We start from the raw sequence: 15895 nt of genomic DNA on the forward strand, positions 1-15895 counted from the left end.
GCCCGGAGTCCTGGGCCTTGCGCGGGGGCCCGGAGTCCTGGGCCTTGCGCGGGGGCCCGCCGGAGTCCTGGGCCTTGCGGTTGGTCGTAAGAAGAGGTGGTGAACAGCGGAGGTGGAGAGGTATAATCTTTTGCCAGCTGTCATCTTGCTAAATTTAGTGAATCGTGGTTCCTCATGGGTGTTAGCTTTGAGTGTAAAATCAGTCTAAACAATACAGTATTGTGATTAGACACTTGCCAATTTGTTAAATCTGGGAAAATTGGATGACAATGTGTTTGGATAATATTGTGACCGACATGCTGATTGTCCTCTTGCTTTCTTAAAATTTAACAATTTAACATTTGAGGATAAATCATGAAAATCAGACGAGAGAACACGAACTGCAATTCTTGTATTGCTTCTTTTGTTGTCATGGTGTAAAAACAAATGTAACTGAGGTCCCAGCTTATCTTGTGCTCCTCTCTGGACAGGGGCTGCTCTCTATCCTCCGCAGGATCAGTCCTCGATCCCCCAAGAAATGCACCTACAGCTCAACAGCATGAACGCGAAAGCCAGCGACCTGCAGGAGCAGCTGGGCTCCGAGAGGCTCCTATCAGCAGAAATGAAAAATCAGCTTGCACTAACCAAGATGGAGCTTGAATCCACCCTGAAGCTGCAGCACAAGCACTTTAAAGAACTCGAGTCTCTCCGGTAATCTACTCCTCAGAGGTGGCCGTAAATATCGGACCTGGATTAGAAAAGCGCGGCTGATCTCTTCCAGAAATGGCGCTGCGCCTGTCCATTGGTTTTATAATTTGTGGACAGGTGTGGCGCCGTTTCTGAAAAGAAAGCAGATAAATATTTCGAATCGTAGACAATCCATTTAAATACTGAAAAAAGAAAAATTCACATTCTTTGCCTTGTCACTCTAAATTTGAAAGAGGACCTTGTCTGCAGCGCACCTTCACCTGTCACGGTGGCCTGGAACTGTCCCAGGTTTTTCACTAATGGGCGCAGAGATGGAACTTGGCCCACAGGAGTTCCAAGGCCCCTCTGCCCCAGATATTATAAATGCCACTTGGTAGGGACCTGTTACAGATTTTGTAGCAGGTTGCACACCACTCATTGGTTACACAGAATGAATGTAGGGTTTTAACGATCTAAACTGAAGTGCATGGCTTTTATTATGCTAAATAGTTTATATCTTATCAGGGTGGAGCTGAAGAAGAGACGAGAGGAGCTGGACGACATGAACGACGCCTTGGCAGACGAACAGAAGAAGACCCGAGAGCTGCAGTGGGCTCTGGAGAAAGAGAAGACTAAAACCGAGCGAAGTGAGCGGCAAGAGAAGGAAGAGCTGGAGGTGAGATGTGCCACGCCGAGGACAGAAAGCCGATAACTGGCGATGGCGTCTATGTCACACCATAGTGTAACGCCAGTTGTAATAAATGTTCATGAAAAATCAGTTACTTATATTTAGTGATGAGTGGGCACTACCATGCTCAGGTGCTCAGTACTCGTAACTACTGATGAGTGGGCACTACCATGCTCGGGTGCTCAGTACTGGTAACTAGTGATGAGCGAGCACTACCATGCTCAGGTGCTCAGTACTGATAACTAGTGATGAGCGGGCACTACCATGCTCGGGTGCTCAGTACTGGTAACTAGTGATGAGGGAGCACTACCATGCTCTGGTGCTCAGTACTGGTAACTAGTGATGAGCGGGCATTACCATGCTCAGGTGCTCAGTACTGGTAACTAGTGATGAGCGAGCACTACCATGCTCGGGTGCTCAGTACTGGTAACTAGTGATGAGCGGGCACTACCATGCTCAGGTGCTCAGTACTCGTAACTACTGATGAGTGGGCACTACCATGCTCGGGTGCTCAGTACTGGTAACTAGTGATGAGCGGGCACTACCATGCTCGGGTGCTCAGTACTCGTAACTAGTGATGAGTGAGCACTACCATGCTCGGGTGCTCAGTACTGGTAACTAGTGATGAGCAGGCACTACCATGCTCGGGTGCTCAGGACTCGTAATTAATGATGAGCGGGCACTACCATGCTCGGGTGCTCTGTACTCGTAACTAGTGATGAGTGGGCACTACCATGCTCGGGTGCTCTGTACTCGTAACTAGTGATGAGCGGGCACTACCATGCTCGGGTGCTCAGTACTCGTAATTAATGATGAGCGGGCACTACCATGCTCGAGTGCTCTGTACTCGTAATTAATGATGAGCGGGCACTACCATGCTCGGGTGATCGGTACTAGTAAGTAGTGATGAGCGGGCACTACCATGCTCGGGTGCTCTGTACTCATAACGAGTTGGACTCTCAGGTGGGTTCGACTTGAGTACCCGAGTATAATGAAAGTCATTGGGAAACTCTGAAAAACCTGGCAAAATGCTTGAGTTCCCCATTGACTTCCATTATACTCAGAATACGAGTCTCGCCTGTCCGAGCATTACGAACACCTGAGCATTGTAGTGCTCGCTCATCACTACTTATATTATTACTCTTCATAAGCCGTTAAGTAACTTTGTCTTCACATTGCATTACTTGTCTTGTACTGATCCTGAGTTATAACTTGAATCCAGAGCTGCATTCACAATTCTGCAGGTAGCTAAAATCTCCCAATACTGTGTGTCAGCTCAGGGTTTGCACAAAGCTCTAGTGATTTGGATGTTGCAAAATGTAAAAAAAAATGTGACCCACGTGAGAAGAGCAGCACAGATTATCCATTGGGGTATGTGTGACCATGAGTTTAGTGAGATGAGAACCAGAAGAATAGTGAGTGCAGCTCTAGGGTATGACACAGGATGTAACTAAGGATCCGTACAGGATAAATAATATGATGGATGTACACAGTGACTGCACCATCAGCATAGTGAGTGCAGCTCTGGAGTATAATACAGGATGTAACTCAGGATCAGTACTGTATGTACACAATGACTTCACCAGCAGAATAGTGAGTGCAGCTCTGGAGTATAATACAGGAGGTAACTCAGGATCAGTACAGGATAAGTAATGTATGTACACAGTGACTTCACCAGCAGAATAGTGAGTGCAGCTCTGGAGTATAATACAGGATGTAAGGATGTAACTCAGGATCAGTAATGTATGTACACAGTGACTTCACCAGCAGAATAGTGAGTGCAGCTCTGGAGTATAATACAGGATGTAAGGATGTAACTCAGGATCAGTAATGTATGTACACAGTGACTGCACCAGCGGAATGGTGAGTGCAGCTCTGGAGGATAATACAGGATGTAAGGATGTAACTCAGGATCAGTAATGTATGTACACAGTGACTGCACCAGCAGAATGGTGAGTGCAGCTCTGGAGGATAATACAGGATGTAAGGATGTAACTCAGGATCAGTAATGTAATGTATGTACACAGTGACTTCACCAGCAGAATAGTGAGTTCAGCTCTGGAGTATAATACAGGAGGTAACTCGGGATCAGTACAGGATAAGTAATGTATGTACACAGTGACTGCACCAGCAGAATAGTGAGTGCAGCTCTGGAGTATAATACAGGATGTAAGGATGTAACTCAGGATCAGTAATGTATGTACACAGTGACTTCACCAGCAGAATAGTGAGTGCAGCTCTGGAGTATAATACAGGATGTAAGGATGTAACTCAGGATCAGTAATGTATGTACACAGTGACTGCACCAGCGGAATGGTGAGTGCAGCTCTGGAGGATAATACAGGATGTAAGGATGTAACTCAGGATCAGTAATGTATGTACACAGTGACTGCACCAGCAGAATGGTGAGTGCAGCTCTGGAGGATAATACAGGATGTAAGGATGTAACTCAGGATCAGTAATGTAATGTATGTACACAGTGACTTCACCAGCAGAATAGTGAGTTCAGCTCTGGAGTATAATACAGGAGGTAACTCGGGATCAGTACAGGATAAGTAATGTATGTACACAGTGACTGCACCAGCAGAATAGTGAGTGCAGCTCTGGAGTATAATACACTAGTTAATTATTTTTATAATTTTGCAGCCTTCCGTTACAACATTGACTGGGGCATCCATAGTGTTAATGAAAGGAAAACCTCCTGTCTTGGTTGTTCTAGGATTCAGCCGCTCTGCCATGCTAGGGGCACCCGGTGACCACTGGGTCCAACAGAGACATTGGCATTGTTGCTTTATCTATTGACTACATATCTCTCATTGAGCGCTATGGAAAAGAAAAGACATAAATTATTATTATTATTTATTATTATTATTATTATTATTATTATTATTATTATTATTATTATTATTTATAGAGCACCATTAATTCCATGGTGCTGTACATGAGAAGGGGGTTACATACAGAATACATACACAAGTTACAGTAGACAGACTAGTACAGAGGAAGAGGGCCCTGCCCTTGCGGGCTTACATTCTATAGGATTTTGGGGAGGAGACAGTAGGTGGGGTGTAGATTGGGCGGCAGCTCCCGCACGGTGGTCTAATAAATAATTAGAAATTATCATCCTTTGGCCTGGGATAGACATGGTCACAAAGGTAATAGAATCAACCAAATGCTGTTTTTGTTTTTTAGGATTTGCAAATCCTGTTAGAGGAGCAGAAGAGCGAGACGCGTGACCTCATGCAGCAGTTGGAGGAGGAGCAGCTCCGAGTAAAGCGTCTCCAGGAGCAGCTCGCCTCCAAGGAAAGTCTATATGATGCCACGCTGGCCCAAGAGAGAAGTAAAGTGTCAGAACTCCAGGCCTTCCTGGACGCAGAGAAGACTCGATCTGGCGAGCTGGCCAGTGCTTTCGAATGTAAGCAGGGCCTAGAGACTCGTGTGCCGGGCACGGAAGGGACCGGGCAACCAGAGGCTCACAACCCAGCGGAGGAGCTGCTGAGGGACCTCCAGACCCAGCTAGATACCAAACATGATCGTATCATAGAGCTAGTGACCGAGGCTGAAGGATACAAGCTGGAAAGCGTCCAACTGAGGCAGAATCTGGACCAAGAGAGACAACGACTCCAGAAAGAAGTGGAAGCGGAGAGAGAAGCTGCGAAGCTCAGCACGAAACGGGCGGAGGAACTGAAGACTGAGGTGGAGGAGCTTCAGCGGCAGGTACAGGGCAAAGTGACGGACATAAGGAGGCTCCAGGCAGAGGAGAAACACTTGAAAGAGACCATTCACAGTCTCCAGAACAGCGAGAAAACCAAAGAAAATGGCTCAGAAAGGGTCGAGCTCCCCGAATCTTCCGTAAGTTGTCTTCAATTTTGTTTTTCAATATTTTTTTTATTTACTTATTATGGTAGGGATCAAAGATAGATTTCAGGGAACTCTCTGAATACATATGTGTTTCTTTGTCGCTCCATTGGGAGACCCAGACAATTGGGTGTATAGCTTCTGCCTCCGGAGGCCACACAAAGTATTACACTTTAAAAAGTGTAACCCCTCCCCTCTGCCTATACACCCCCCCGTGCATCACGGGCTCCTCAGTTTTATGCTTTGTGTTGAAGGAGGCACACATGCACTCATGCTCCCATTTTAGTCAGCAGCAGCTGCTGATTGTATCGGATGGAAGTAAAGAGGGCCCCTAACAGGGCCCCCGGCATGCTCCCTTCTCACCCCACTAAGTCGGCGGTGTTGTTAAGGTTGAGGTACCCATTGCGGGTACACAGGCAGGAGCCACATGCCGTTTTCCTTCCCCATCCCTTAGGGGCTCTGGGAGAAGTGGGATCCTATCCGGTCATCCAGGCACTGGGACCGGGCTCCCTCCGCAGCCCCTTTGGGATTCTGACGGACAGGAGACTGAGTATCCTCAGGGACAGGGCCCTGCATCTACAGGTACTCTGTGTCCCCTTGGGGACGGTGCATGGAGCACTTTGGCCTCAGACGCTGCAGCGACTGCGGTGTTGGTATGAGACCGGGACTACCGCGCCGACCGTGCCTGCTTGCCGGCCGCGGTTTTAACTTTAGTCCCCAGCTTTTGCGGCCTAGTGCCTTAAACTCCCGCCCCCGGGCCTGCCAGTCAGGGGGAAGGGCGGGACGGTCGGTCTGACGCCGACAGTGAGGGCTGGAGCACACTTAGCGGTCCTCCTCCCCCCTCACTAATCACTCTGAGGCACCAGATTCCCGCACTTTTGTAGTTACGCCCACGGCTCCCTCCTCCTCTGTGAACGCTGACAGCCATGTTTTAAGCACATTCTGCCGGTGGAGGACTTCTGGCTGCACCTCTGGGAGACCCGAGGCAGAGAATCTGGTGGCCACACACCGCTTGAGCGGTCGGTAAGCCACACCGGTCACCCGGTGCTGGTCCTCCTAGAGTGCCGAACTGTATATATATATATATTATATTTGTATACATTGTCTCGGTTCGGCTGTACTGTTAGCTTGTGGCTATATATCCCTCAGTGATCATTCTCCTGGGAGACAACAGCATGTCGTTCACAAGGAGCAAGGGGGCCAAGACACAGGGTTATTTCTTCGGCGCTCCATTGGGAGACCCAGACGATTGGTGTATAGCACTGCCTCCGGAGGCCACACAAAGCAATTACACTAAAAAGTGTAAGGCCCCTCCCCTTCTGGCTATACACCCCCAGTGGGATCACTGGCTCACCAGTTTTCTGCTTTGTGCGAAGGAGGTCAGACATCCATGCATAAGCTCCACTGTTCAGTCAGCAGTAGCTGCTGACTATATCGGATGGAAGAAAAGAGGGCCCATATAGGGCCCCCAGCATGCTCCCTTCTCACCCCACTTGTGGTTTGTAAGGTTGAGGTACCTATTGCTGGTACGGAGGCTGGAGCCCACATGCTGTTTTCCTTCCCCATCCCCCTGAGGGGCTCTGAGGAAGTGGGATCTTTCCGGCCACCAAGCCCTGAGGCCGGGCTCCATCCACAGACCCATAGAACCTGCTGGATGTGGAGCGGGAGTGCCGTTCAGGGACAAGGCCCTGCAACCTTCAGGTACTCTGTGTCCCCGTATGGCAGGCCACGCACACTCCAGGCTTGCTGGGTGTGCTAGTGCGCCGGGGACTGTAGCGCTGTGCGCTGGGCTTATAGTCCCTGCAGATTACTGGGGGACTTTACGTGTGGGGACCGCCGCGCCGACCGCCCCTGGAGCGGCGGCGCAGCTGCGACTTGTAGTGCGCCGGGGACGCGCCGACCGCGCTTTTACGGCGGCGGCGCTTCTAACTTTAGTCCCCGGCTTTTGCGGCCTAGCGCCGCTTCGTTCCCGCCCCCACCCTGTCACTCAGGGACAGGGAGAGACGCTGTTCTATAGCAGCGACGAGGGCTGGAGCCTTATTTGCATTCTCCAGCCCCCTTTACTAGACACAGTGGGCGCCGGGTTCCCGCTCTTGTCTCGGGCACGCCCTCGGCCCGCCCCTCTCCTCTGGACGCCGGCAGCCATTCCGGCACGCAGAGCGGGAAAACGGAGACACTGAGCTACCAGCACAGGATTCCGGCGCCACACACCCGCTTTTGTGCGGGCGGTAAGCGGCAACTAAAGTGCTGACCCACTAATGCCGAAGTGTCCTGTTGTACTTTTGTACGGTCGCTATTCAGGATGCAGACCTAAAAACAGCAGCAAAAGATCAGGGGTGCTAAAGCACAGACTCTATATGCTGCTTGTCTTGCATGTGCTGCAGTGTCATGTGTCCTTTATGCTTGTATGCTTTACATTGCACTGTAAGGGCTATTCTTGGCTGTCTACCCGCCTAGATGGCTAGACAGCGGCAGCAAACAGCAATGGTGCTAAGGCACAAGCTTTCAATGCTGCTTGGATTGCATGTACTGCAGAGTTTATTTTCATGCTTGTACATTCACTGCATGTCGCTATTCTTGGCTAATGCTCCTTGATGACTAGACAACAGCAGCAGAAAAGCAAGGGTGCTAAGGCACAAGCTTTCAATGCTGCTTGGATTGCATGTGCTGCAGTGGTTATTTTCATGCTTGTATGCTATACATTCACTGTATGTCGCTTTTCCTGGCTAATGCTCCTGAATAACTAGACAACGGCAGCAGAAAAGCAAAGGTGCCAAGGCACAGGCTTTCTATGCTCCTTGTACTGCATGTGCTGAAGTGTTTATTGTACTTCATGCTTGTATGCTATACATTGCACTGTACGGTCGCTATTCTTGGCTAATGCTCCTAGATGGCTAGACAGCAACAGCAAAAAAAAAAAAAAAAAAAGCATGGGTGCCAAGGCACAGGCTTTCTATGCTGCTTGTACTGCATGCGACTGTTCCAGGACCCCCAGTGTGTGCAATTACTCAACGGGGTCTCTGCTACAGGTGGCCAAAAGAACCACCTGTGATCCCTGTCCAGGGACAGGGACGGAGTTGCAGTTTCCGCTGATATATTGTCTGTGGCTATGACTAACATCTTACAGACTTTGCAGTCCAGACAGACCTTGGGCAATGTTGATTCAATGCCCCTGGCCACCCTGATTTCGAAACATATCATGGCTCCAGGAGGGTCCCATGCATCCCAGGGTGCAGGCTCTGACACGGACGACAGTCCCAGACGGCCTAAGCGAGCTCCCTAAGAACGGCCCTCGACTTCATCACAGTACTCTCTGTATGATGAGGCAGCCGTAGCTGTTCAGGACTCTGATCCTGAGACCGCTCTCAATCCGGATACACCGGATGGTGACGCTATAGTGAATAATCTTATAGCGTCCATCAATGGAAGGTTGGGTATTTCTCCCTCAACTCCTCCAGTGGAGGGGTCAGCTTCACAGCAGAAGAAATCCCTATTTCGGTATCTCAAGCGTATATTGAGTACTTTTCTGGTCACTCTGACTCCAGAGAAGCAGTCCAGGAATACCACGCTTATCCCGATAAGCGTTTCTCCAACCGTATTGAAGATACGCGTTGTCTCTTCCTCCCTGACGTGCTCAAGCGCTCCAAGGGTGGATCCCCCAATCTCCAGGCTTGCGGCTAGATCTATAGTTGCAGTGGAAGATGGGACTTCACTTAAAGATGCCATTGACAGACAGATTGCCCTATCGGCGGGTCGGTTGCCCCGGCATTCGCAGCCATAGAGGCACTCCAAGCTATTTCAGCTAGTATTGCGCAGAGGGACGCGGTCATATGTACATCTTGGCCGCAGTAGCGTCCTTCACCTCGCAATGTCGGCATTGCGACTCAAGCTGTTTATGCTGTCCTGGACTCTACGAGCCGTACGTCAGTGGCGTCCGCCAACTCCGTGTTGTTACGCTCCTAGTCTTAAGGGATTGGAGCAGATGCTGCTTCCACAAAAGTGCTTAACCAGATTGCCTTTATCTGGTGACAGACTGTTTCGTGAGCGGTTGGATTAAATCATTCAACTGTCCAAGGGTACGGATTCTTCCTTACCCCAGCTATCAAACAAGACCCATCAGGAGAAGGGACAGTCGAGGTTTCGGTCCTTCCCAGGCTCGGGCACGTCCCAATTGCCCTCGTCCAACAGGACTCAAAAGGCTCAGAGGGGCGCAGGTTCCTGGCGGGCTCAATCACGCCCGGAGAAGGCAGCCGGAGGAACCGCTACCAAGGCGGTTTCCTCATGACTTTCAGCCCTCTCTCTCCGCGTCCGCGGTCGGTGGCAGACTCCCCCGCTTTAGCGACATTTAACTGCCACAGGTCAATGGCCGGTGGGTGAGAGACAGTTTGTCGCAAAAACTTCCTCACCGGCCGAGCCGAGGCTCTGCTGCAGGCAGTAGGAGTCGTAATCCCGGTTCCTCCTCAGGAACAAGAGACACTTTTTACTCCGATCTGGTCGGGGTGACAAAATAGGACGACTCCTTCCGTTCCGTTCTGGACCTTAAACTGCTCAACAAGCACGTGAAAACCAGGCGGTTCCGGATGGAATCCCTCCGCTCCGTCATTGCCTCAATGTCTCAAGGAGATTTCCTAGCATCAATAGACATCAGGATGCTTATCTCCACGTGCTGATTGCTCCAGAGCACCGGCGTTTGCTACGATTCGTTATTGAAGACGAGCATCTTCGGTTCGTAGCCCTACCCTTCGGTCTGGCGACAGCCCCACGGGTTTTCACCAAGTTCATGGCAGCAGTGGGACCACTCCCGCACTCTCAGGGTCACCCTGTGATCCCTTACTTAGACCATCTACTTGTCAAGGCACTCTTTTAAGAGGCATGCCAACACAGCCTGAACATGGCGCTGGAGACTTCCCAGAGTTTCGGGTGGGTCCTCAACTTTTCAAAGTTAAACCCAATCGCTGGCATATCTTAGCTTGGGGTTTCACACTCTCTCAGCGATGGTGAAGCTTCCACTGGACAAACAGCGGTCACTACAGACGGGGGGTGCAGTCTCTCCTTCAAGGAGACACCTCATCCAGAGGCAGTCCCTTTCACGCAGTTTCATCTGCGTCCACTTCAATAGAACATTCTTCGCTAATGGGAGGGGAAGTCGATGTCCCTACACAGGAACGTCCCCCTTTCTCAGACGATCAAGGACTCTCTTCAGAGGAGTCCACTCTTCAGATCAATTGTCTGGAGCTCTGGGCATTGCATATGGCCCTGCAAGACTTCCTGCAGTGGCTGGAAGGCAAACAGATCCGAATTCAGTCGGACAATCCACAGCGGTGGCATACATCAACCACCAAGGCGGACTACGCAGTCGGCGAGCCTCCCAGGAAGTCCGCCGGATTCGGCTAGGGGTGGAAGACAGAGCATACACCATATCCGCAGTTCACATCCCGGGCGTAGAAAACTGGGAAGCAGACTTCCTCAGTCACCAGGGAGTGGACGCAGGAGAATGGTCTCTGCATCCGGACGGGTTTCACGAATCGGCACAACAGCAAGGTCCCGGTTTTCATGACGATCAAAGAGCTCTGGCGACAGGCATCTCACGGTCGGTCAACCGTGGGCACTACCAGACCGGCCAGACTTACTGTCCCAAGGGCCGTTTTTCCATCTGAATTCTACGGCCCTGAACCTACTGTGTGGCCATTGCGTCCTAGATCCTAGTGTCCTCAGGATTATCCCACGGGGTCGTTGCCACCATGAGACAGGCTATGAAGCCCACGTCTGCTAAGATCTACCACGGAAGTGGAAGATTTTCTTTTACTGGTGCTCTGTACAAGGAGTGTCCCCCTGGCCATTGGCATTGCCTACTTTTCTTTCCTTCCTGCAATCTGGGTTGGAAAAGGGCTTGTCGCTCGGCTCCCTTAAAGGGCAAGTCTCGGCGCTATTGGTGTTTTTTTCAGAAGCGTCTAGCACGACGTCCGCAGGTACGCACGTTCCTGCAGGGGGTTTGGTCATATCGTCCCCCCGTACGAGCGGCCGTTAGATCCATGGGATCTGAACAGGGTACTAGTTGCTCTCCAGAAGCCGCCTTTCGAGTCTCTGACGGATGTTTCACTCTCTCGACTATCACGGAAAGTGGCCTTTCTGGTAGCGATCACGTCTCTTCGGAGAGTGTCTGAGCTAGCAGCGCTGTCATCCAAGGCTCCCTTCCTGGTGGTCCACCAGGACAAGGTAGTGCTGCGCCCCATTCAGGAGTTTCTCCCTAAGGTAGTATCCTCGTTTCATATTAATCAGGATATCTCCTTACCTTCTTTTTGTCCTCATCCGGTTCACCGGTATGAAAAGGATTTACATTTGTTAGATCTGGTGAGAGCACTCAGAATCTACATTTCCCGCACGGCGCCCCTGCGCCGCTCTGATGCACTCTTTGTCCTTGTCGCTGGCCAGCGCAAGGGGTCGCAGGCTTCCAAAGCCACCCTGGCTCGATGGATCAAAGAACCAATTCTTGAAGCCTACCGTTCTGCTGGGCTTCCGGTTCCATCAGGGCTGAAGGCCCATTCTACCAGAGCCGTGGGTGCGTCCTGGGCATTACGACACCAGGCTACGGCTCAACAGGTGTGCCAGGCAGCTACCTGGTCGAGTCTGCACACTTTCACCAAACATTATCAGGTGCATACCTATGCTTCGGCGGACGCCAGCCTAGGTAGAAGAGTCCTGCAGGCGGCAGTTGCCTCCCCGTAGGGGAGGGCTGTCTTTGCAGCTCTAACATGAGGTATTTCTTTACCCACCCAGGGACAGCTTTTGGACGTCCCAATCGTCTGGGTCTCCCAATGGAGCGCCGAAGAAGAAGGGAATTTTGTTACTTACCGTAAATTCCTTTTCTTCTAGCTCCTATTGGGAGACCCAGCACCCGCCCTGTTGTCCTTCGGGATTTTTGGTGGTTTTTCGGGTACACATGTTGTTCATGTTGAATGGTTTTTCAGTTCTCCGACGTTACTTCGGAGTGAATTTGTTTAAACCAGTTATTGGCTTTCCTCCTTCTTGCTTTTGCACTAAAACTGGTGAGCCAGTGATCCCACTGGGGGTGTATAGCCAGAAGGGGAGGGGCCTTACACTTTTTAGTGTAATTGCTTTGTGTGGCCTCCGGAGGCAGTGCTATACACCAATCGTCTGGGTCTCCCAATAGGAGCTAGAAGAAAAGGAATTTACGGTAAGTAACAAAATTCCCTTCTTTGCAACCTGTACCTCTTGTGCGGCTATGCTACCTGCAGGTTCCACCTACCCTCACTGTGAGCAATGCTCGGGCCCTGTGGCACTCGCTCAGCCGGAGCCTGGGACACTGGTGGGACCCTCGGCCCAGGTAGAACCGCCGGCTTCCCCTGTACAGGTGGCAGGGACAGAGTTTGCAGTTTTAGCTGAGAAACTCTCTGAGTCACTTTCACAATCCATGGCTCAGTCTATGGACAAATGGTCTTCTAAGATACTAGAAGCCTTGCAGTCCAGACCGGCCCTTACACAGGCCCCGGGCACTGCGGGATCGCCCCCAGGCCCCTCTCGGTCTGCGACGAAGCGTGCTCCTGGGGTGGCCTCTAGTTATTACGTGGAGGACTCCGGCACGGACCGCAGTCCCAGACCGGCTAAGCGGGCTCGCTTAGAATCTTCCCCGGCTTCATCACGCTGTTCGGGGTCTCAGCTTGAGGACTCTCTAGAGGATGAGGCGGAGGTCGCAGCCCAGGACTCTGACCCTGACGTTGCTCTCAATCTTGATACACCTGAAGGGGACGCCATAGTAAATGACCTTATAGCGTCCATCAACCAGGTGCTAGATCTTTCTCCCCCAACTCCACATATAGAGGAGTCGGCCTCACAGCAGGAAAAGCACCAGTTTAGGTTTCCCAAACGTACACGGAGTGCTTTCTTCGATCACTCTAACTTCAGAGATGCTGTCCAGAAGCACAGGGCTTTCCCGGACAAGCGCTTTACTAAACGCCTTAATGACACACGTTACCCCTTCCCCCCTGACGTAGTTAAGGGTTGGGCTCAATGTCCCAAGGTGGATCCTCCAGTCTCTAGACTGGCGGCTAGATCCGTAGTAGCAGTGACTGACGGTTCATCGCTCAAGGATGCCACGGACAGGCAGATAGAGCTCCTAATGAAATCCATCTACGAAGCCATAGGCGCGTCCTTTGCCCCAGCCTTTGCAGCAGTGTGGGCACTCCAGGCTATCTCAGCTTGTCTGTCTGAGATTAATGCGGTCACCCGTACCTCTGCTCCGCAAGTAGCGTCTTTGACTTCTCAGGCGTCGGTATTTTCATCCTACGCCATGAATGCTGTCCTGGACTCGGCTAGCCGTACAGCGGTAGCATCCGCCAATTCGGTGGCAGTCCGCAGGGCCATGTGGCTACGCGAATGGAAGGCAGACTCTGCTTCCAAGAAGTTCTTGACCGGTTTGCCTTTTTCTGGCGACCGATTGTTTGGCGAGCAATTGGATGAAATTATTAAGCAATCCAAGGGAAAGGACTCGTCCTTACCTCAGCCCAAACCAAAGAGACCTCAGCAACGAAAAATTCAAGCGAGGTTTCGGTCCTTTCGGCCCTCAGCCAGATCCCAATCCTCCTCGTCCAACAGGCCACAGAAGAGCCAGAGAAACTCTTCTGTATGGCGGTCTAAGTCACGTCCTCCAAAGACCGCCGGAGGCACCGTCTCCAAGGCGGCCTCCTCATGACTTTCGGCCTCCCCAAACCGCATCCTCGGTCGGTGGCAGGCTCTCCCGCTTTTGCGACACCTGGTGGCCACATGTCCAAGACCGATGGGTGAGGGACATTCTGTCTCACGGTTACAGGATAGAGTTCAGCTCTCGTCCTCCGACTCGTTTTTTCAGAACATCTCCGCCCCCCGAGCGAACCGTTGCACTTTTTCAGGCGGTGGACACTCTGAAGACAGAAGGAGTTGTGATCCCCGTTCCCCTTCAGGAACGAGGTCGCGGTTTTTACTCCAACCTGTTCGTGGTGCCAAAAAATGACGGTTCATTCCGTCCCGTTTTGGACCTCAAATTGCTCAACAGACATGTGAGAACCAGGCGGTTTCGCATGGAATCCCTCCGCTCCGTCATCGCTTCGTTGTCCCAAGGAGACTTCCTAGCATCAATCGACATCAGGGATGCCTATCTCCATGTGCCGATCGCTCCAGAGCATCAACGCTTCCTGCGTTTCGCCATTGGGGACGAACACCTTCAGTTTGTGGCACTGCCTTTCGGCCTGGCGACAGCCCCACGGGTCTTCACCAAGGTCATGGCATCCGTTGTGGCAGTCCTACCCTCTCAGGGCCACTCGGTGATCCCGTACTTAGACGATCTTCTAGTCAAGGCACCCTCCCGGGTGGCATGTCAACACAGTCTGACCGTTGCTCTGGAGACTCTCCAGAGGTTCGGGTGGATCATCAATTTCCCAAAGTCAAAATTGACTCCGACCCAATCACTGACTTACCTCGGGATGGAGTTTCATACTCTCTCAGCGATAGTCAAGCTACCGCTGGACAAACAGCGTTCGCTGCAAACAGGGGTGCAATCTCTCCTTCGGGCCCAGTCACACCCCTTGAGGCGCCTCATGCACTTCCTGGGGAAGATGGTGGCAGCAATGGAGGCAGTTCCCTTTGCGCAGTTTCATCTGCGTCCACTCCAATGGGACATTCTCCGCAAATGGGACAAGAGGTCGACGTCCTTAGACAGGAACGTCTCTCTTTCTCTGGCAGCCAAGACCTCTCTTCAGTGGTGGCTTCTTCCCACTTCTCTGTCGAAGGGAAAATCTTTCCTGCCCCCGTCCTGGGCTGTGGTCACAACGGACGCGAGTCTGTCAGGGTGGGGAGCGGTTTTTGTCCACCACAAGGCTCAGGGAACCTGGACTACGACAGAGTCCTCCCTTCAGATCAATGTTCTGGAGATAAGGGCAGTGTATCTAGCCCTAAAGGCGTTCCATCGGTGGCTGGAGGGCAGGCAGATCCGCATACAGTCGGACAACGCCACGGCGGTCGCGTACATCAACCACCAGGGCGGCACTCGCAGTCGTCAAGCCTTCCAAGAAGTTCGGCGGATTCTGCTGTGGGCGGAGGCCACAGCCTCCACCATCTCCGCGGTTCACATCCCGGGCGTAGAAAACTGGGAAGCAGACTTTCTCAGTCGCCAGGGCATGGACGCAGGGGAATGGTCTCTTCACCCGGACGTGTTTCAAGAGATCTGTTGCCGCTGGGGAACGCCGGACGTCGATCTCATGGCGTCTCGGCACAACAACAAAGTCCCGGCATTCATGGCACGGTCTCAGGATCACAGAGCTCTGGTGGCGGACGCCTTAGTTCAGGATTGGTCGCAGTTTCGACTGCCTTATGTATTCCCTCCTCTGGCAATGCTTCCCAGAGTGTTGCGCAAGATCAGGTCCGACTGCCGCCGCGCCAAACTCATCGCTCCAGACTGGCCGAGGAGGTCGTGGTACCCGGACCTGTGGCACCTCACGGTGGGTCAACCGTGGGCGCTCCCAGACCGACCAGACTTGCTGTCTCAAGGGCCATTTTTCCATCTGAATTCTGCGGCCCTCAACCTGACTGTGTGGCCATTGAGTCCTGGCTCCTAGCGTCCTCAGGGTTATCTCAAGAGGTCATTGCCACTATGAGACAGGCCAGGAAACCAACGTCAGCCAAGATCTATCA

At 51.8% G+C, this 15895-nt stretch overlaps 1 protein-coding gene across 1 annotated transcript in view; it reads left to right on the forward strand.

Moving 5' to 3' along the window:
* AKAP9 (A-kinase anchoring protein 9) overlaps nucleotides 1-15895 on the forward strand; it is a 357327-nt gene that overhangs the window by 328899 nt on the left and 12533 nt on the right. The window contains exons 41-43 of the mRNA XM_075316166.1: nucleotides 471-690; nucleotides 1192-1342; nucleotides 4547-5206. Of these exons, the coding sequence (XP_075172281.1) occupies nucleotides 471-690; nucleotides 1192-1342; nucleotides 4547-5206 (1031 nt within the window). The remainder of the gene's footprint in view (nucleotides 1-470; nucleotides 691-1191; nucleotides 1343-4546; nucleotides 5207-15895) is intronic.

Source organism: Anomaloglossus baeobatrachus, chromosome 6 (assembly GCF_048569485.1).
Source record: "Anomaloglossus baeobatrachus isolate aAnoBae1 chromosome 6, aAnoBae1.hap1, whole genome shotgun sequence".
In the NCBI taxonomy this organism is placed as follows: Eukaryota; Metazoa; Chordata; class Amphibia; order Anura; family Aromobatidae; genus Anomaloglossus; species Anomaloglossus baeobatrachus.